General features: G+C 42.7%; 1 protein-coding gene across 6 annotated transcripts in view; it reads left to right on the top strand.

The window, feature by feature from the left end:
- The first annotated feature begins 482 nt into the window (after positions 1–482).
- Positions 483–23,046, top strand: part of LOC139546706 (DNA-binding protein SATB2-like) — a 65,038-nt gene continuing 42,474 nt past the window's right edge. For 5 of the 6 annotated variants that reach the window (XM_071355420.1, XM_071355419.1, XM_071355417.1 and 2 more), the window contains exons 1-3: positions 2,458–3,180; positions 16,438–16,662; positions 20,363–20,578. In XM_071355420.1, coding sequence (XP_071211521.1) covers positions 16,482–16,662; positions 20,363–20,578 — 397 coding nt within the window. In that variant the 5' untranslated portion in view covers positions 2,458–3,180; positions 16,438–16,481. Of the gene's footprint in view, positions 600–2,457; positions 3,181–16,437; positions 16,663–20,362; positions 20,579–23,046 lie in introns of those variants that run through there. The other variant, XM_071355415.1, reaches the window with a different exon arrangement.

Raw genomic sequence — 23,046 nt, 5'->3', positions numbered from 1 at the left:
CACACACACACACACACACACACACACACACACACACACACACACACACACACACACACACACACACACACACACACACACACACGTACACACACACACACACACGTACACACACACACACACACGTACACATACACATACACATACACATACACATACACATACACATACACATACACACATACGATAAGGAGATGGAGATGGCATGTGTTCAAATGCCTGCCCCCAAAGTCATACGTTGATAAATTGGTCTATAATACTTTTACAAATCAATGATAAAATTGGCAATTGTCTGGACAAAAGTTATACTTTTAAATGTTATTAGTTCCCAGAAGCGTTTTGAGGAAACTTTACGCACAGACCAGACAGTGTTCTCTCGCCCACGCACTGCTACATCATCATCATTAACATATTTAATATTATTGACGAATGAGCTACGCGCATCGTCTGGTGTTTCACCACTGTCCCTCCACGCACCCCAGCGCTCATCTCGTGTATTCTGCACGGAGAACACTGCGATCAGCAGAACGGTTCCAGAACTGCCAACTGTCGACGTTCGCGAGCTGTTAATAAACCTTCATTGGAGTGCTCCAAACAAGGTAAGGTTCTGCGGACCCACTCATATCCAGTTTACTTGTAATTATATTGAATTGGACAATTTAGAGTTTTATGGATGTGACTTAGGGAGAGGGGTTGGCAAAGGATGTTAACAATGTGAGTTAGTTGGCAAAGATAGCACTGTAACCACAAACGACATGATTCCAAGTTGCCATCTCTGGCACTTTAAATCATTTTTTAGCCCAGCTATCAGTCTCTACCAGCTCTCATATTCTCACGTCGGCTGCTGCTGATCAGTCTTGCGTTCATTCCGAGACGATAATTGGATCAGTTTTGTCTGACCTTTACGTCATGATGTTTTGACGTCATTGGGCCGCCACTTAAAAAAAACGAATGTGACCCAAGCGTTTTCACAATATTTGTAATCTCCAGAGACTGTCTAATCGATTCCTTAAATCAAAACGCCAATTGTTATTTCATGCATTACGAAACACTGCAAATGTAATAGGATGACCAAAAGTAGCGTTTGGGACTGCATTAAATATTGCTGCATGCGCCACTGTATCTCCTATTGCCCCCCCCCCCCCCCCCCCCCTCTCTTTCTGAGACTGACTGGCTTGCAGGCACGCACGTGGACCCTCCGAGACCCTCTCGAGCCTGTAGACTCAGTTATCAAGTAGGCTGAGCTTTGCATCTCGAAGACATTAGTAGCATCATTGTGGCTGGTCCTCACATGTACTGGTGCCCATGAATGTGATGTGTCACACTGGCATTCCGAGGTTTTTTGCGTCAGTTGCAGCTAAATGGGCATAACCCTGGCATCTAGACTCCCTTTAGCATTCACATGCAGTGTCAAAACTTTTGCAAATGTTTCCAAGTTTTGACTGTGTTTATAAAAACAAAAAAACATAGGTCTTTTTCTATTGTGCATGCATACTCCTTTAGCATACACATTACATCATTCTTTAAAAACATTATTTATAGGCCTAATATCCAATTTAATCTGAAGGATTGGAGTCTTGCAATGACACCGAAAGTAAAGGCACAGCTAAGTGAGCCCTTCCATATTGCCACCGTGCCAACCGTAAACTGACATGCTTACGTTTTCACCTACCATCACACAATGTGGTATCGAAAGTGACCTTAGGCCACAACGAAAGCGGAAACGAGCTCATCAAATATTTAGGACAGACAGTTTTGTGTGGCCCTCTCCTTGTTGTACTGCAGTCACGACGACCTGGGGAGAGCCGTTCATTCGTTAGACCGTTTGGCCTCATTATTTATTAAAAGCCGGTGACATCTGTCGATCAAGAATGTAGTTTATTATGCAATGATTTCCCCTGACAGCGCACTCCTGCTGTATTTACACAAGACATCTAATAAAACAGACAGGCAAAGACAGACAGAGACAGGAACGGCTACAATATATGCACGTTTATTAGACTACTGATGTCTTTGTTGAGCATGGAATTAAACCTATAGACCAAGGCCTTTCTGTATCATCTGCATTCCTGATAGGCTAACTATTTATTGTTAAATAGGCTATTATCAGTAATAACAACTTGTATCTGGCGCAACAGCATATGTCCTGATTTAAATAGTAAAATCTATTTAAAAAACTCTTCATATAAAAGTTAACCTACTGACAAAGGCACACATTGTATCCGAAATCAAATATGTGGGAATGGCGATGGCTCACAGTCTCACATCCAAATCAAATATTTGAAAGGGAAAAAAACAAGTCAGTTCAGAATATTAGGGTTTACAGCGAGACACGAAATGCTCATGCTGAGGAATAGGCCAAATTACTTTTGACGCCCCTCCCCTCTCCCCCGCGCTTGCTTTCTTCTTTCTCCACCCCTCTCGCCTCCCTCTTTTGTGAACCCGCTGTCAGTTAGCGCGCACGTTGGCACGGGAAAGATTGAAAGTGACACACAGATTGTTTTGCGCGAAATTGTGACTGTTATATCGAGATTTCTTTAGTTAACACCTTCTCTTTGTCGCAGACATTGTGATTTCGGTCTGTTTTTCTTTTGCTTGAGCAACTTGGTTGTTTTGCCTGTTGTTCACTTGAACATTTTCCTTATGATGCGTTTTGCGTTTTCCTTGTTCCCGCCGGCGAAGAAGCCACGAGTTCAGAAGAGGACCGAATTGTGGCTCGGCCGTGTCTAACCGGGGACGACAGGACACAACGTGCGATCAAACGACTCCAACTGACCGGTTGACACGTTTCTCTGCGCCGCGAGACGCAGCGGCTCGAACTCCAGCACGATCCCCGCGCACTCAGCAAGCAAACCTCGACGCACTGGTCTCGAGCGAAAGAGACACACTCTCTCTCTCTTTCTCTCCCTCTCTCGCTCTGAGGCGAACACCACTCTCAACACCACTCTCACACAGACAATAAACCAACGCACATTGTCTACCTTTGTCTCCCATCTCTCTCATTTCTCTCGGACTCGCTCACATCCAGCGCTTGGGGCACGAAGTTGTGTCCAGCTGCACAGACTCCAGCCGATCTCTGCCGGTCGTGGACCCGACGCAGCCCAGCCCTGGATTCAATCATTTTAATCAATGGACAGAGCCTCCTCAACGGCCAGCAGAGGTACAGACACCCCATAAACAGTGAGTACTAGTCAGAGGTGTTCCGCAATGACTAACCTGACCATTTCCATCGATTTCACATTCATTGTAATAAGCCATTAATCTTGTATATCTTCTGACAACACATCAGCAGCAGCGATGTTATGCAGTAATGCAGTCGATTACGAGAAAGAGAAATCACTTGTTGCACCTAGGGGTAAATAGCCTATCTGGGGCTATAGTTTATTATTTTACCTTCAGATGTTAATTGAAAAGTACAACATAGGCCTAATAACAATGTCCTTTACCATGAAGATTGCTATAATGGCTGTAGGCTATTGGTTTCTATCTTTATTAATAGGCCTGTAGCATATCGTATCTCCAATTCATATTGTTTTGGTCAGTTAATCCCCATAACAATGTAGGCTATTTGGACACAGCTTTCATCACCATACAAAACGATCTATTACATAATGTATTATTATTATTATTATTAGGCCTATATTAATAGTCCAATGTAATAATGACAATGAGAACAGTTATTATTTAATTAGCCTACTGATTAATAATAATAACTAACTATAACAACTCATGATTATCATTCAATATCCATAATTATGATTTCACATAGGCTACATGTGGGTTATTTAGGAATGTATCATTCTAGTTAATCTGATTGATGGTACCCGTGCGTTAGAAAGGTCAAAGGGAACATCTCGGGGAAAACATGTCTAGCTATGTATGCGGTTTCTTTAAAAAAAATGATTATTTGACTACTTTTTACATTTGGGATTGCACATTTTCAGTTGATGAAACGGTAACGTCTTCATTTTTGAGTAATAAAGTGGAAACAGTTACTTTGATAACTCCATGTGTGTTGTAAAGTGTTATATTTATCGTAGGCCTATCAATCAAAAATAGGTTATGTAGACACAGATTCCATTTTCTTTCTGTGCTGCCGTTGGAATAGTTTTTCTAAAAAACCTATTCAGTGTTCATAAGAATGTATCAATAGAAGCATCTCATTCAGAGTAGAGTTGACCCTATGTCACAACAAGGTTTCTCTTTACCCTTTTTATTTCTCTGTAATGCAAAAGTTTCCAAACAAATCATGAATGAACTATCCTGCATAGGCTGGGTTGCACATGCTATTCCAGCATATCTACTGTTCCATTGTTTGAGAGAATAACCTGTAAATTCACCGATTGTCTAGGAGACCTGCTACTCTCGCCAACGTGCGTGTTTGTCCCAATATGGAACATACTTATTTATATTTGTCTGTCTGTCTGTCTGTCTGTCTGTCTGTCTGTCTGTCTGTCTGTCTGTCTGTCTGTCTGTCTGTCTGTCTGTCTGTCTGTCTGTGTCTGTGTCTGTCTGTCTGTGTCTGTGTCTGTGTCTGTGTATCTCTGTGTTCATTTATGTTGTCTTTTACTTTTAACATTAGATTAATATTTAACCTTATTGAATATTTGGATTTAGCTGTAGTTTTAGGAAAATCACACAATACACTGTGTCATGATTAGCATTTTTTTTTGCACGTCTCTATAACATTTAAAATAATGAGCGAGCCATTACTTCTTGGAAGTTAGAAATTAACAGCCGAGTTTTGAATTTAGAATTACGTTAATTTCCAATCCTGAAGTTAAACCTACTGAAAAGATAAATATTAACTCGTTCATTCATTCATTAAATAATGTAATCAGTTAGCGTGAATTAATTGTATTTTCATTTGATGGATATTAGCCTATATTATTTGAAACCTATATTAAATATAATCAAATGTATTCTAATTCATCCAATAGCTTAGGCCTACATGTAATAATACGAGTATTAATTTTGACCTTTGCCTTCTAAGCACCCTTATAAAACCTATATGCCAAAATTCGTTGGTATAGACAATTGAATAATAAAGAAGCACTTTCGATTGATCTGCCACTATCCTCATAGGGTGGCTGAATAATTTTCACAGACCCAGTTTGCTTCTCTCACCTTGGTTAGACTGCGAGGTAGCAGCAGAAGCCTGTCGTTTCCCCTGCAGTATTAAACGATTTGGTAACTTGTCTAACTAACTGTAGGTCATCGTAGAAGCTCTAAGAAAGAGGCGTGCGTGATAGGCTATTTGTTATATTTAAATCGTATAATGTATGAATTGATTAGTGGCATAATAAGCACGTAATGGTATATGGGAATATATATTTTATATCTGTCTAATATTCCATAGCTACTTCAATCTCCTGTAGGTTACTAGGCATAGCTTGCTTTTCGCTAATACAACCTCCACCAATAGCCTACTAACGAGAAAAGCTTGGGCATATAGACTGATAATACTTGATCGTAATGCAGCAAAGTTATAAATGCCACTGGCAGTAGGGACAGTGTATAGGCTAGCCAATCTCATTTTTACAGAGGCGGGTCACCTGATCCTATCCCAAACAGAAGGCCTCTGACTCAAGTCTCTGCACCGTCAGGTCAAGGGCACAGACGAATTATACGAGGTTTTTTTTGTGAGACATAGTCAAAAGGCCACGCCACGGGCAGCCAAACATGCAATTCTGACAGGAGGCGACCCTTCAAACCAAATGTTGCTAATTAAGGTCTACATTTTCTCCTGCAATCAATACGTTCAACATGCGATCAGGGATTGAAGTAATGCGTTTTAGCCTACATGGGAAACTGTCGCTCCCACCATTATGTCAAAAACAATTGTTGTGGCAATAGTTTTAAATGGTACTAAAAGCTATTCTTATTAAGTTCCAAACTCTCAAATAAATACGTGGATTCAAAACCCAGTGATCAGCTCCCAATATTAAGTTACACAGAGACTGACTGTGCTCGGCCTGGAAAGGCCCACAACCAGTTTACTCAAGTAGTCTACATTTATTTCATTTTGGGGAGTAGCTCTGGTAAATGCATGTAGGCCAAATCTAGTACAGTAGAGAAAGGAATCAGGAATGTTAGTTTTATTGTTGCCAGTTGCCACCAGTAAGTGGGCTAGAAGCATTATTTTCTTACACATGTCATCATCGACTATTTTCCTGTCTATCTTATGTGTTTGAGTAAACAGAGCCCCGAAGCAGTCCAACAAAATTCTATGCCAAGCCCAAAGAAAAATTAATTCGTTTCAGCTCTTAAGATGTAGCCTTTTGTCAGTCACACCAGATCTCGTTCTGTTTAAAATTTGCCTAGATGTTGCGATTTTGGCACAGTGCTCACATTTTATCGGCATTGGACAGGAATTGACCATATAGCGTGCGCAAATTCGTATCATGACCGAAGGAATAGATGAAATAGAATAGATGGAAAGCCGTGACTTTTCGCAGGGCGTTTTCTCCAACCATTACTCGTATTTCGCGCTCGAGTTATGGGAATTCATAACTGTAATATCTGTCAATTCATGAAGATAATGTTAAACTGTCATTGACCCTGAATTATTATAGCCTACGTGTGTCTACCCAAATGGAAACTATCTTCAGTTAGCTTATCACAAGCGCATCATCAGCAAAGCGCATCTTCCAATTTGAACATTTGAAGTCAGAGCAACTTCAGCAAACTTATTTCTGCTTAACTTTCTCACTCCAGAAATACGGTATCTGGTATATACAGTTATTTAAATCATTTCAAAATATCAGGAGCATATCAGAATCTACTGGATACTGAATGTGGACGTTTTGGGGATACAAGACAGGATTCACTCATTCATGATGAAATAGGAACATAACTGAATGCGTCAAGATTGCGTCAAAAGCAGCACGCTATCAACAAGTCTTGTCACCGCTGCATTTTTTGCGCCATCCCTCGCCTCACTCCACCCTGCACTGATGAAGGTTAACTTATAAACAGCAGGAAGCCATTATTTTCAATTATTTTGTTTGTCACAGATTCTTGCCCTTTTAACTTGGTCTTTGTTGTGTTCCAATCCACCCTTTCTTTTTATGACTAATTTTAAGACAGACCCTGTAAATGTGTTTCACAATGACTGCTTCCCTCCTCTCATCCCCCTTTTCTATGATATCCTGTTCGCTTCCCCTCTTCCCTCTGTTCTGTTCTCTCCTCTCTCTGTCTATTTTTCCTGTGTGAACCCATGCTATCTGTGTTCACATATCAAGGGTGGGTGTGTCTATGCTATTAAACAGCAGATTAGATATCAGCAGGGATGGTCTATGGGGAAATAGAGGGCACACTAATAATAACTTCGTATTTAGTCTTTGCCACTTCTTAGGGCAAATGATTGTGGGTTCGATTCCTGCTGGGGCCACCCATATAAAAATGTATGCATTTTTGTATGCACTCTATGTCACTTTGGATGAAAGTGTCTGCTAAATGGCATATGTAAATAAAGTACAGGACATAAAAGTGCATTTTGGTGTCATAGTTTTAACCAAAGACTTTGACTATATCAACTGTATCTGAGCCACAGCCATTCCTGGTAGTGTGAGTCTGGTGCGAGCTGCCGCTGCGGTGGGACTGAGTTGAGTTAGCTTTGGCATGTAGTGTGAGCCAGGCAGCGGTCCTGTTGATGTAGGTAGCAGGGTTGTTACTGTGTAGTTTATCTAGTTGCCGTGGCGTTGGCCCGTCGCTGCAGTCCACACTGCACATGATACACAGGACCTCAGGCTACGGTGTGTGAGACTACTGTCGTCACAGTGTATGTGTGTGTGTGTTCCCAGGCTGTATTATTCAGAGGGCTGGCTTGGGGTCCCATGTGTGTGCCTGTGAGTCAGTGTGTGGTCCTTGGAAGTGTCAAAGCAGCCAGCCTGTGTTGTGTGTGTGTGTGCTGGCTGCAGTTTGTGTGTTTGTGTGTTTGTGTGTAGGTGCATGCGCGTATATGTGTGTGTGTCTGTTTACGTGTGTGTGTGGGTGCGCACAAGGGGTGGGGTTATAAAGTCCTGCTGTTAACTCTTTATCTTTTATTATCAAATGAGATGTTTATGAGAGAGCTAAACATGTTTGCCAGAAGGGCTCTCGCCCTCTCTCCCCCCTCTCCTCCCTCTCTTTCCAACTCTCCCCCTCTCTCCCCCTACCTCTAACTCTCCCCCTCTCTTTTCAACTCTCAACCTTTCTCGCCAACTCTTCCCCTCTCTCCCTTTCTCTCCAACTCTTCCCCTCTCTCCTCTTCTGTCTAACTCTTCCCCTCTCTCTCCCCTTCTCTCCGACTCTTCCCCTCTCTCCCCTTCTCTCCAACTCTTCCCCTCTCTCCCCTTCTCTCCAACTCTTCCCCTCTCTCTCCCCTTCTCTCTAACTCTTCAGTCAATTGAAATAAATTCATTAGGCCCTAATCTATGGATTTCACATGACTGGGCAGGAGCGCCGCCATGGGTGGGCCTGGGAGGGCATAGGCTCACCCACTTGGAAGCCAGATCCACCCATTGGGGAACCAGGCCCAGCCAAACAGAATTAGTTTTCTCCCCACAAAAGGGTTTTATTACAGACAGAAATACTTCTCAGTTTCATCAGCTGTCCGGGTGGCTGGTCTCAGACGATCCCGCAGGGGAAGAAGCCGGATGTGGAGGTCCTGGGCTGCCATGGTTACATGTGATCTGCGGTTGTGAGGCCCGTTAGACATACTGCCAAAGTCTCTAAAATGACAGAGGCGGCTTATGGTAGAGAAATTAACATGAAATTCTCTGGCAACCGCTCTGGTGGACATTCCTGCAGTCAGCATGGCAATTGCACACTCCCTCAAAGCTTCAGACATCTGTGGCATTGTGTTGTGTGACAAAACTGCACATTTTAGAGTGGCCTTTTATTGTCCTCAGCGCAAGGTGCACCTGTGTGATGATCATGCTGTTTAATCATCTTCTTGATATGTCACACCTGTCAGGTGGACGGATTATCTTGCCAAAGGAGAAATGTTCACTAACAGGGATGTAAACAAATGTGTTCACAAAATTGAAGAGAAATAAGCTTTTTGTGCTTATTGAACATTTCTGGGATCTTTTATTTCAGCTCAGGAAACATGGGACCAACACTTTACATGTTGCGTTTATATACAGTACCTATTTCAGTCAAGTCAGGCACTGTATATATATATATATATATATGTATATCACATTGTGTTTGTTGTTGTTTTTAATGTGGTGGTGCAACAGTGTCAGTATAGATTCATGTCAGGCCAAAAGGTTGGTGCTTGTGAGGAGGAGCTATCATATTAATACCCAGTCAGGGGCCAGACTCTACAGTGCTACCATTTTGGTCAAATATTCTCCTAAATATTGTGCTGTGTTACCTGGGATTTTAATTTTGGAGCACCAGTGCCCTCAGACAACATTTAGTGTAACAGAAAGAAAGGAAAAGGGAGAGCTTCTTCAGGAGATGAGCTTCAAAAGTAGCTAGGATTCATATAGGCCCAATGTAGGCTACATCTCCATCTTAAAAATACATTTTTCTGGTGCTCCTTAAACATCTATTTTGTCATTCTTGGCAATTCTTGTCATTAATACTTTGAATATTTTTTATTGTGCTCCTAAATGTATTCATGTGCTCCTATTTTTTTATACTTAGGAGCACATGTGCTTCTTGTAAAAAATGGCAGCGTAGAGCCCTGCCAGTGATCAGAAGCTTTCTGACAATCCCTCCTCCCCAGTACACACACACACACACACAAACATACAGAGAGAGACTGATTTTAATATCTCTCCCTCTACCCATCTTTTATCTCTGTCATAGAGAGCAGCATTAGCCAACAGTTTGATAGCCCTGCTGTAACACAGGCTGCATCCCACATGGCACCCTATTCCATATGTAGTGCACTACTTTTGAGTAGGACCAATAGAGATCTCATCAAAAGTAGTGCACTATATTTGGAATATGGTGCCATTTTGGACATGCCCCAGGTGGTTATTGGAGAACAGAGCTTTGCTGAGTGTACGTTCAGTAATGTGATTAATCTAATCGTTCCTGGTAATATGACTAATAATGTGTCATAAGCCCTTCTCCCTTTCTGCTTTGCTTGTCTGTGGTGGAGCCTTTCATGAATACAGTCTATCACACCGTGAATAGATAGGCTAGAGTGGTACAGGCTTTGTGGTTTACTGCATGGGGCTAGGCATGGTGGCAAAGAGCTACTGTAAGTTTGTCTCTCTGGAGTTTGAGCCTTTCTCTGCTTTTTTTCTCTGCATCTCCATGGCTTATGTGTTATCGGTTGTTTCATTTACTTTGTTTTATCTGTTGTTTTGTTTTAATTTATATTTGTCTGTGTTCTTAGTTACAATGTTTCTCCTCTACTCTACTTTTTTCTTTGTGTGTCTTCCTGTCTGTCCTAATTCTTGCTCTCTTGCACCATCTCTTACCCGTTAGGCTAGTGGCCAACCCTTTTTACCCTGACCCGAAGTAGAACAAAACACAACCATGTTTTTTCACATCTCTAATGTCTCCCATTTATGAAAGGGATGATTGTGAAAAAATATTTTACTGCAAAAGTGAGTCAATTGATAGATATTGTTTTCCTGTAATGTGGTTATGCTACCATGTGCTTGTGTTGTGAAACACATGAACACACATTGAAAAGCTAGTTGACATCAGCTATTCAAACACAAGAGGCATGGCAGTGCCACTCATAGCCCTAGTTATACCAAGAGCCACATGCAACCCTTTTAAAGACCCAGTAACACAATACTAAATGAACCACAACAATTTATATGCAGGAAAAGGTGTTTGAGTGTAATTATGTTGGCCATATTAGATTCAGAATAAAATTGATTTACATGAAAACACTCTTCATGGCGTGAGTGTTGTACACAATTCTGAGATTTTTTTTAACAAAATTCCTATTTCTATGTGATGTGACAATGTCTGAGCCGACTTGTTTTCCTTCGAGCCGGTTACAAAAGCCACAACATCAAAATACGTGCTGCTGGATGTGTTCAGGCAGGCAGGACCATGACTTGGAAAGTTGTCTATTAATCAGCCACCAGAAAGTAAAGCTTACATTCATCATAAATATTCATAGTTGATATTTCCACCTATTGTATCTCTGTGTTTACATGTCTATATTTCCACCTATTGTATCTCTGTGTTTACATGTCTATATTTCCACCTATTGTATCTCTGTGTTTACATGTCTATATTTCCACCTATTGTATCTCTGTGTTTACATGTCTATATTTCCACCTATTGTATCTCTGTGTTTACATGTCTATATTTCCACCTATTGTATCTCTGTGTTTACATGTCTATATTTCCACCTATTGTATCTCTGTGTTTACATGTCTATATTTCCAAGATGTATGAAGATATGATGTATGATGTATGATACAAGATGTATGAAGATGCAGACGACTACTTGTATTCCACATTTTAGCAATGTCAGAGTTTGCAATATTGGACTACATGAGTTATTGGCCCACCCCCATCCAGCCAGGCATTATTCAGTACTTTTTGAGTTTAGGGGGTGTGTCACAATATCTATCAATTTTGCTACTTTTGCACAATTTTTTTTTTTTACACAACTATCTGATTCATGTTTCATGTTTCATAGATGTGAAAAAAACATGGTTGTGTTTTGTTCTACCTTGGGTAGGGGCATCTCCAAAAAATGTGGAAGCCTTGCCACTAGCCTACCTCACCCTATTCCTTTCACTATCTGTTCCTCTCTCTCTCTCTCTCTCTCTCACACACACACTATCTCTCTAGCATGTGCGCACCTACTCTCAATCTTTCTTTTAGTATCCATTTCTCTCTTTCTCTCTCTCTGTCTCTCTCTCACACTCCATAGAGTTTCTGTTTGTAAGTACACTTACATCAGTTGTACAGCATTTACTGCCCTCAGTCTCCTGTGTGTGGCACAACGTGCTCAGAGCACCGCTCTCCTGACAGAATTTGGAGCAGAAAATACGAGAGAGAGAGAGAGAAAGATGGGGGGGGAAGAGATGAAATAGAGAGAAAGCCAGAGAGGAAAAGAGAGAAAGACAGAGGAAAAGAGAGGAGGTGGAAGAAAGCAGGAGAGAGACAGAGATAAAGAGAGGAGGTGGAAGAGAGAAGAGAGGGAGAGACAGTCTCCTTTTACTCACTTTATACACAGTTCCACCCTGTCATTGGGACTATTATAATAGTTATTATGAGTTGGCTGATGGTACCAGTATTACAAATGATGATGGAATCATGAAGACTCTGCTCTATGTCCAGTATAGTGTAGGCGGGTTTAGAATTACACGTGTGTTTGTGTGTGTGTGTGTATTTCACGTATTGTTTATAGGTGTGTTTATTGCTGTGTAGTATTTTCCAATCAGTAAGGGTGTGTCTGTATTTTTACTTTGCGATCTTATGTCTGTGCGTGTGTATTTGTTTTGTCTGTATGAGAATGTGGAATTTAGGAGTAGCCTATTTTGTAGATTAAACCTGAAGTGTCCAAGATAATCAAAGTAGTGAATTTCAAAGAGTGTTTGTCTAAATAGCTGCTCAGGGATTCAAAAATGCCTCCCTGTCTGCTCTCTATTACCACAAGGCATAACAGTGTGTCCTTCCCTATTGGACAGATATTTAACATCTTATCGACTCAGCATTAACTGCCGCTTTTCTCTCCCAGCAGATCTCCCAGAACCACACGGTATGATGTCTGGTGAACTTGATAAGGTCTAGTTATTGAACAGTTATATCTGGTCTGCTAAACAGATCAGTTTATTGGTCATGAAATCCATTGATATATCAAGCTGTCATGAGAACAGCTATTTACTTTTGCCCACACATGTACAATGTGGAAGTGCTTCTTAACTGTTACACAACTCTTTGTGTGTGTGCGTGTGTGCCTGCGTGCATGACTTTGTCTATGCACTCATATTTTCCACTGTAAGGCTAGGACACAGAATTCACCTACACACACACCCACAGACACACACAACCCCAACCCCCTCCCCTCTCCCATTGAAGGTGAAACCCCATGTTGTCCTGTGAAGGAGGAAAACAATGACACTATGAGACATGGGTGGCTCTGCTCTGTTTTCAGTACGGTCCACAGGCATTGTCTGGCACCGGGTTTAATATTTAATATACTCCACATTCTTACACTATCCATAATTCAGAAAAAGGAATGTTTCACCGGATCACTGAGTTTGAAGGAAAAGAGAAGGGTTTGTTGTAGATATTCATACTGTAAAGTGAGGCTGCTTCTGTATGTGGGTTTGGTCTGTCTAGTCTTGAGACAGGTTAATGCTCAGGACATTGGAGAGGCAAAGCATTGTCTTCTGGGCTACATCGGCCTCATCAGTACAAGTTGACTTCGCTGGGTCTTTACAGTAACAAACGTCACATTAAAACAGGTTTCAGTGTAGATCTGTTTGAGGTTGACACCATCTCTAAGGTTGCCACCCAGTATGTGGGCATAAGAAAATGTGAAATGCTTTTTTTTATCTCCTCAAATATTTGTGACTATGGTGGAGGAGGTTCTGAAGGAAAGACGGGTGCTGAGATGCCGGCAGGCAGCAGTGAGGGGTGATTGGGATCGTCGGCTCCTGAGGGTCAGGTTGGGACTTGTTGAAGGGGAGGAGGAGGGGAGAGGTTTGTCACAAATGTACTGAGAGAGAGGTGAGGGGAGCTGAGTGCAGGGTGAGCGAGGGATGTGGCCCTTTCAACATACAATGATTAGAGGTTATGCAAAAGATAAAACTACAGGGAATAGATTAAAGCTCCTACTGTGACTTGGGTTAGCTTGCATGTGGGGTTAGCCTATTACTGTCCTTGTAGATCGTTTTGTCCTTTCTTGTTCAAATGATATCCTTCCTGGTGGCTAGTAAATAATCATCTAGTTTACAGGAGGTTGGGAGCCAATTTCTCTCCATGCAGTTTATATTGGAGGAGAGAGTTGAATAGCTGTTCCTGAAGCTGTTTACATTAGACTGTGTATTATAGCAATACCATTTATATGTGGCTATTCTATTGTTCTTGAACAGAGCTGCCAGTTTGTTAAAATGTGGATTCTGAGAGAGAGAGAGAGAGAGAGAGAGAGAGAGAGAGAGAGAGAGAGAGAGAGAGAGAGAGAGAGAGAGAGGGAGAGGGAGAGGGAGAGGGAGAGGGAGATCCTAACTACTGTACTAGCTAGCACTGGAGCACATTTCTTTCCATTCAAAGGTCCTTCATATTTCTTCATGCCGATCTTATTAAACTCCAGAGAATTCAGCCACTTGCTTTTTTGGGCCCACGCAAAGTTTCTTCTTAATCCCGCCACGGCTAATGTTTTTAATTTATTATTCATTTAGACATTTCACCCAAGCTCGTAATTCCTCTCAGATTGGAGGTGTATGTGGGCAGTTTTCTTTGGGTTCCGTGGTCGGTGGTGTTTTTCTCCTCTGTAGTGGAGAAATGAGAGGCGTTGCCCCATGCGGGAGCCGGAGAGAGAGAAGAGAATAGAAGAGGGAGAAGGAGAAGAGAGGGAGAGAGACCACAGTGTGAAAACGATGTCTTTGTGGGGAGTCATGACAGTGTTAGCAGGGAGAGAGAGACTAGGTCTGTAAAAACGATCAGGAGGGTGGGGCTTTGGTTGGGAAGAGGATGGAGATCATCCCTCTCTTTCAAACATGTGTTTTGATCTTCCTTCACATTTCTTATTTCTTGGTCATCCCTCTTGCTCCCAAAATAATCATATTTTTATTTTCTTCCCCTACTACTTTTCTCTTTGTTTAACATTGAAAATGTGTATCATTTAGCAGACACTCCTATCCAGCAACTTACAGGAGCTATTAGGGTTAACTACCTTGCTCAAGGGCACATTTACCGATTTTTCATGAAGTCGGCTCGGGGGTTGGAACCAGCAAATTTTCGGTTCCTGCCACACCACTAGGCTACCTGCCGCCCACATTTCTTGTAACGTAGGCTGCTAAATAAAAGGTGCTATATAATAATACACCTTCTTACCATCTCTCTTCAGTGGGTACCCCTTTCTAATTCTCACTCTTTTCTCCTCTCTTTTTCTGTTCTCTCTCTCTCTCTCTCTGCCCACCTACTCTCTCTCCCTCACTCAGACATAGTTCACACACATTGTTGGCTGGCAGTGTCCAAAGACTAGTATGCAAATATGACCGGTCCATTTGGCTTGTGGGTGTGTGTGTGTTCTCTCTGCTCTTTGATAATTGGCAGGTCTCCTCTATTGCCTAGCAGCCTCTCTTATGGATAATCCCAATATGAGCGCTTTGGCAGACCAATTATACTGATCCCGGGACACTGCACACACACACACACACACACACACACACACACACACACACACACACACACACACACACACACACACACACACACACACACACACACACACACACACACACACACACACACACACACACACACACACACACACACACACACACACACACACACACGGTATATTTATACATATCTTCTTCTGTCTCTCTCGGGGACACACCAGACAAAAACGTCACTCCTGACTGACTGTGCGAGTGCCGAGGCTAGAGACATAGTTGGAATCCCTTACTGTTAGAGTAGACCTTCCACCACCCAATGCCCTCCACCTTCACCCACACAGCCCAGTTTACATTCCCCACACATGCTGGTGCAGAACCTCTCTCTCTCTCTGTCTTTCTCGCTCTCTCGCTATCTCGCTCTCTCGCTCTCTGTCTCTGTTGAGCCTAACTGTTTTTCTGATAATGCAGATAAGCTACCAGGCTCCTTAAAAACAAGCCTGGGGTTTCAGGGATAGGATAGCCACATGTTTGGCTATCTGTTCTGTCTCTGAGGAAGTCTGCGTGGTATGTGGGGGAGGGGTATTCTTTACAGTATGTCTGTATGAGTGAAAACTTAGTGATTGTATTTCATATATCATTTTGGTAGTTTTTTGGACTGATCTTTTTGCATTTTCCTTAACTTTCCTTAACTTTCTTCATTGTCGCTGTCTGTGCCCCTCTAGGCCCTTACCCTCTGCTGTCGCTGTCTGTGCCCCTCTAGGCCCTTACCCTCTGCTGTCTGTGCCCCTCTAGGCCCTTACCCTCTGCTATCGCTGTCTGTGCCCCTCTAGGCCCTTACCCTCTGCTGTCTGTGCCCCTCTAGGCCCTTACCCTCTGCTGTCGCTGTCTGTGCCCCTCTAGGCCCTTACCCTCTGCTGTCTGTGCCCCTCTAGGCCCTTACCCTCTGCTGTCGCTGTCTGTGCCCCTCTAGGCCCTTACCCTCTGCTGTCTGTGCCCCTCTAGGCCCTTACCCTCTGCTGTCTGTGCCCCTCTAGGCCCTTACCCTCTGCTGTCTGTGCCCCTCTAGGCCCTTACCCTCTGCTGTCGCTGTCTGTGCCCCTCTAGGCCGTTACCCTCTGCTGTCTGTGCCCCTCTAGGCCCTTACCCTCTGCTGTCTGTGCCCCTCTAGGCCCTTACCCTCTGGCAGTAGCCCCACCTGGTGGTTGGAGGGGGATGGAGCGTGGTGGCGGGGAGAGCCCCCGCATGCAGGACAGTCCTGAGCGGGAGCGGCGGGGGGGCAGCCCGGACCTCAGTGGACCCCCGCCAGGGAAGATGGGGCGTTTGGAGCTCAACGGGAGCCCCACTGGGCCACGCCTCCTACGCCACAACGGCCACCCACACAGACCTCTGGGAGGTAGGATGCGCCAAAACACACCCACCGTATGCACTTGTACACATTGATAGAAACTACCTTCCATCCAATGTTTTACACCAATCCAATGCTTTTTAAATCTATGATGGGGAGTGTGCAAGTGTGGAGAATCAGGATACAACCACACTCACAGCCTTGATAGTTAGTCTCTGTTTGTCTTTGCCTTACCCTCTGGTAACTAGGACCAGAATGAGGGTTTTGGACACACTCCTGGCCCTAGTTATACTCCACATTGCCATGCACGCTAGAGTTCACAAGCCCATTGCAGTATTTTATAGGAATGTGTAATAAGCCTAATCCTTAGCATTGAGTTTGCATCAATTCAATCCCATACCAGGCTGTGCTGTGTAGATCTAGTGCGTTCCATAAGAGTGCTCTTTGGGCACTGAGGGAACTATATAGCACTGAGGTTATTGAATAAAGTAGGGCTATATAAAGCTGATTTATACTCCTCTCTAGGTTATCGATCACTCTGCATACATAAGATTGTTAATGTATGTGTGAGATTATATAGTACACACACACACAATGGAGAATATTAGAGGAGACAGGAAACTTGGAGATGAGTGTGATACTGTAGGGGGGAAAAGAGGGAGACAGGGAGATGGTACTTCTCTTCCTTTGCCCTGGCAGCAGCTGGACTGGATGGTTAGTCTTAATGAGGGGTTGTCTTTGAAGGTAGGAAACTCAATGTGTCTCCTCCAAACCACAGCCCAGCCATGAGGACTGGGCCTCACACACAGTCACATACAGCATATAGGTTCTATGGCGCACTCTCACATTCACGTGTGTAATATTGAACGCATTCACACAAACACACTGTAGGCCTATGAACACTCACACAGTATACACACTTTCAGCTGTACAGTACAATAATAGATGTCTAGATTCATACACTGAACAGAAATATAAATGCAACATGTAGTGTTGGTCCCATGTTTCATGAGCTGAGATAAAAGATCCCAGAACATTTCAATACAGATAAAAATATTATTTCTCTCAGATTTTGTGCACAAATTTGTTTACATTCCTGTTAGTGAGCATTTCTCATTTTCCAAGATAATCCATCCACCTGACAGGTGTGGTATATCAAGAAGATGATTAAACAGCATGATCATTACACAGGTGCACCTTGTGCTGGGGACAATAAAAGGCCACTCTAAAATGTGCCATTTTGTCACACAACACAATGCCACAGTTGTCTGAAGTTTTGAAGGAGCGTGCAACTGGCATGCCGAATGCAGGAATGTCCACCAGAGCTGTTGGCAGAGAAATTAAAGTTAATTTCTATACCATAAGCTGCCTCCAACATTGTTTTAGAGAATTTGGCAGTACGCCCAACCGGCTTCACTACCGCAGACCTTGTGTATGGCATTGTGTGGGTGAGCGGTTTGCTGATGTCAACGTTGTGAACAGAGTGCCCCATGGTGGTGGTGGGGTTATGGTGTGGGCAGGCATAAGCTACGGACAACGAACACAAGTGCATTTTATCGATTAGCAATTTGAAAGCACAAAAATACCGCAACGAGTCCTGAGGCCCATTGTGAGGCCTCTTCTTTTTAAGGTATCTGTAACCAACAGAGGTATATCTGTATTCCCAGTCATGTGATATCTATAGATTAGGTCCTACTGAATTTATTTCAATTGACTGATTTCCTCATATGAATATTTTTGTTCAGTATAGATCACACACATGCATATATTTCAGGTATATACAGTATTACACATGTCCATTCCCTCACATTTCCACCACTAACAAGATCTGTGAGGAAAGGAAGGAGAGGGTGATAGACACAGAGAGAAACTAAGAGTTACAGAAAGAGAGAGAGAGGGAGAGGGAGAGGGGGAGGGAGGGAGGGAGGGAGAGAGTGGGGGAAAAGAGAAAGGTTTTGGCAGAGAGAGAGAGAGAGAGAGCGAGAGAGAGAGAGCTGGTTGGAGCTGCTCTGTGTTGACAGTTATATTTCCCTGTTGGGGGAAATTCACTTACTTGAATTGGCACAGAGCTCCAGTGTGTAATTCACTCCATAAGAGCCCATCGAACTGGGAGCCGGGATGATTAATGGAGAGGAAATAGAAATATAGGAATTGACTGATTAAAACAAGGGAGAGAGAGAGAGGCTCTAATGGTGCTGCTGCGTCGTGTGCGTGTGGTATTGCTCTACTCTTATTATTAGTGCTGGGAGTTTGCCTAATGCTCAGACCCTCATTTCTTGTGAGAGCCTTAATTAATTGCCAGTCGACAGGTGGCCTACAATCAAAAGCCTTTCAGGAAAAAGAGGGATATTGGTGAAGGAGGAATCATGTGGTTGTTGTGAGTCAAAAGGATAGTGATATCTGATAGTGGGGTGGGATTTTGGGAGTGGTACTAAAAATAAGAGATACAATAATGAAAGATTGAGAATTAGTTTATTTTAAATGTTGACTATTGTGTTAACTTGTAAACACTAGCAATAGTCGCTGGTTATCATTCTACAGTGTGCTACATGACTATTGTAGTAGGGTGATGTTCCATAGAAAACCACAGCAGTTGAAACAATATTGAATATGGGGTGAAAAACATCATGCCTCGATGCTGGGAGCGAAAGAGCCCTAGATGTCAGCTGATGTGGTCAGGAAAAACTCCTGGCCTCTACTCACTGCAATCTTTGACAGTTTGTGTGACTGCCCGACCAACGTTGGTGACCTGTGGGCAGGTAACTGTGCCAGGTCTGATGTGAAAGAAGGCTCTGGGCAGTTGTTTATTTAAAAAATATATATATTTCACCTTTATTTAACCAGGTAGTCCAGTTGAGAACAAGTTCTCATTTACAACTGCGACCTGGCCAAGATAAAGCAAAGCAGTGCGACAAAAACAACAACACAGAGTTACACATGGTATAAACAAACGTACAGTCAATAACACAGAAAAGTATGTAGGTATTGTGTGGACCATTATCACTCTGGGAATGGTTACCACGCTCCAGCTTAATCCATGAAATGAATAGTTAAATTATAAATAATCTACAAGGCCTTGCAATAAATCGTCCAAAGCAGAATTCTGTGTAACTTTAAATGATGGAAGAACTGATCATGGACACAATAGCTTGTATTAGCGTTTGATCCAGAAAGCACCAACTGTACTCTTGTGGCATTCAATCAATGTAAATAACTTTGATAGTTAAGCAGTCTCAAGCTTATCAATTGATACTGACTCTTTGAATGGTGATTCTCTCTGCTAACTTTTTATGATGTCTTTGCATATCCATTTTTATTTCACCTTTAATCTAAAGAATATCCTTGCCATTAGATTAGCTTCTGTCTATTACTTGAACAGGATTTAAGAGACACAAGTATACTACAAAACTGAATAAACAGCCATTCAAACGATCCATTGATTGTTTCAGGTAATTTATATCAGCAAATTTCAAATGAACTTCTCATATAATATATATAAAGTATTCCATGCAGACCTAATTAGATATAATATATATTATATTATAATATTTTACCTTCTTAGCATAAGATTTACTTAGCCTAACGTTCTGGTCAATCTCTCTCTCTCTCTCTCTCTCTCTCTCTCTCTCTCTCTCTCTCTCTCTCTCTCTCTCTCTCTCTCTCTCTCTCTCTCTCTCTCTCTCTCTCTCTCTCTCTCTCTCTCTCTCCTCTCCTCTCCTCTCCTCTCCTCTCCTCTCCTCTCCTCTAGGTCTGATGATCCCAGTGTTCTGTGTGGTCGAGCAGGCAGGGCCTGACGGAGGGATGCAGCGTGAACGAGAGCGTGAAGAGCTGGAGAGGAAGGAGGGACACAGAGAGGAGCATGCTGAGTTTGTCCTGGTCAGGAAGGATATCCTCTTCAACCAGCTTGTGGAGACAGCCCTGCTGGCCCTGGGGTACTCCCACAGCTCAGCAGCTCAGGCCCATGGTGAGTACTGTAGCCTACACACTGACCCACAGTCAGACTACTGTATCAACGAAGCACCAGCCACAAAGACTCTACCTGGTACTGAGTTAGAGCTATAACTGATCTAGGGCCAGTTAGCAATACAGCTGAAAATGCAGACAGTTCTCCCACATACACACACCTGGTACAGAGTTAGCGCCACTGCAATCTGGCAATGTACAATGTCAGTCCCATACTGTAGGCCTACTTAACACTTAAAGTTATCACCTTGGAACATGGTGTATTTTCAACTGATTTATGACCAGTAAACGCAACAGACCAGCTCTAAACGGATGAACTGGTACTGAGTTCCAGCTTTGGCACTGCTGTATTCCAACTGATCTAGGACTAGTTCACACACCGATATAGGACAAGGCCAGCTACACAAAGTGTTATAGAGCACACAGCAATAATTGACTGTGAGGGACTCTAGCCAGACGATAGACTGACTGTTATGGTGTTTTGTGCTCTCAGGGTAGGACTAAGTAAAGAATGGTTGAAAAACACAACTAAAGAACAGACAGTCTGAAAAACTCATTAAACACAGAACAAAGAGTTGAAAAATAATGAGTCTAGTTCCTCCAAGAGGCAAAAAGACTATGTGTGTGACTAAATGTATCTAAGTATATGCACATGCTTTATTGTGTGCGTTGTGTATGTGTGGGAATGTTTATGTGTGAGAGGTCTAGGGGAGGAACATAATAATGGTGGAATTTATTGTTGCACACATGGTTGTCATCTCCAGGAGGACAGTGAAGTTTACTTGTGTTCACTAAAGTATGCAGCACATTCTAACTGCAGGGAGTTGCTTCACGTTGATATATGGTAACAATAGACACAACCAGGCAACTGAGATACATTGACTTAAACTAAAATGGCGTGTGAATAACGGTGTGTGAATAATGGCGTGTATGAAGACACCCCATATTACTCTATCCTTTTGTTAATTCGATTCTTAGGGGCTATTCACGGTGGTAGGCAATAACTGAACAGCCGCCCCTGTGTGTCAGAAAAATACCAACTTTTTGTTGTGTTGCTGGTATGTAGTATTTATTGCAGTATAATTGCTATACAACAAAATAAGTCATTAAAATGATCACTGTCATGGCGCCAGCTTTGTTCACCAGACAAGTAATGTGTCATCTGGAGAGGCTCTGATTTAAAATATCACGTAATTTCTAGTTTGAACCGACAATTTTTTTTAATTTTTTTATTTTATTTCACCTTTATTTAACCAGGTAGGCTAGTTGAGAACAAGTTCTCATTTGCAACTGCGACCTGGCCAAGATAAAGCATAGCAGTGTGAACAGACAACACAGAGTTACACATGGAGTAAACAATAAACAAGTCAATAACATGGTAGAAAAAAAGAGAATCTATATACAATGTGTGCAAAAGGCATGAGGTAGGCAATAAATCGAATAATTACAATTTAGCAGATTAACACTGGAGTGATAAATCATCAGATGAACATGTGCAAGAAGAGATACTGGTGTGCAAAAGAGCAGAAAAGTAAATAAATAAAAGCAGTATGGGGGGTGAGGTAGGTAAATTGGGTGGGTAGTTTACAGATGGACTATGTACAGCTGCAGCGATCGGTTAGCTGCTCGGATAGCAGATTTTTAAAGTTGTTGAGGGAGATAAAAGTCTCCAACTTCAGAGATTTTTGCAATTCGTTCCAGTCGCAGGCAGCAGAGAACTGGAAGGAAAGGCGTCCAAATGAGGTTTTAGCTTTAGGGATGATCAGTGAGATACACCTGCTGGAGCGCGTGCTGCGGGTGGGTGTAGCCATCGTGACCAGTGAACTGAGATAAGGCGGCACTTTACCTAGCATAGCCTTGTAGATGACCTGGAGCCAGTGGGTCTGACGACGAACATGTAGCGAGGGCCAGCCGACTAGGGCATACAGGTCGCAGTGGTGGGTCGTATAAGGTGCTTTAGTAACAAAACGAATGGCACTGTGATAAACTGCATCCAGTTTGCTGAGTAGAGTGTTGGAAGCTATTTTGTAGATGACATCGCCGAAGTCGAGGATCGGTAGGATAGTCAGTTTTACTAGGGTAAGTTTGGCGGCGTGAGTGAAGGAGGCTTTGTTGCGGAATAGAAAGCCGATTCTTGATTTTATTTTGGATTGGAGAAATCTCATGTCGTGTGACGTACGTGAGAGACCTCACTTCATACAGTACACCCACACATTGTAACAGATAGACTGGCACTGCACAGGTAATCCCTGTTTACTGGCTCAAGGTCAACAACCCTTATCACTGTCTGAATGAACTCCTTTCTTCTCTGCTTTCTGTCACTTTCCTCTCTGCCAAACTACCTGAAACGCACTGTACTGCACTGTACTCTGTACCCACCGTACCCATATGCTCTACATGAACTCCTCTTCTCTTATTTTCTCTTCTCTCTGCTTTATTCTGACATACCACCTGAACCACAGACTGTAC

This window comes from Salvelinus alpinus, chromosome 20 (assembly GCF_045679555.1).
Source record: "Salvelinus alpinus chromosome 20, SLU_Salpinus.1, whole genome shotgun sequence".
NCBI classification, from domain to species: domain Eukaryota; kingdom Metazoa; phylum Chordata; class Actinopteri; order Salmoniformes; family Salmonidae; genus Salvelinus; species Salvelinus alpinus.
This window is presented reverse-complemented; position numbering and strand designations above follow the sequence as displayed.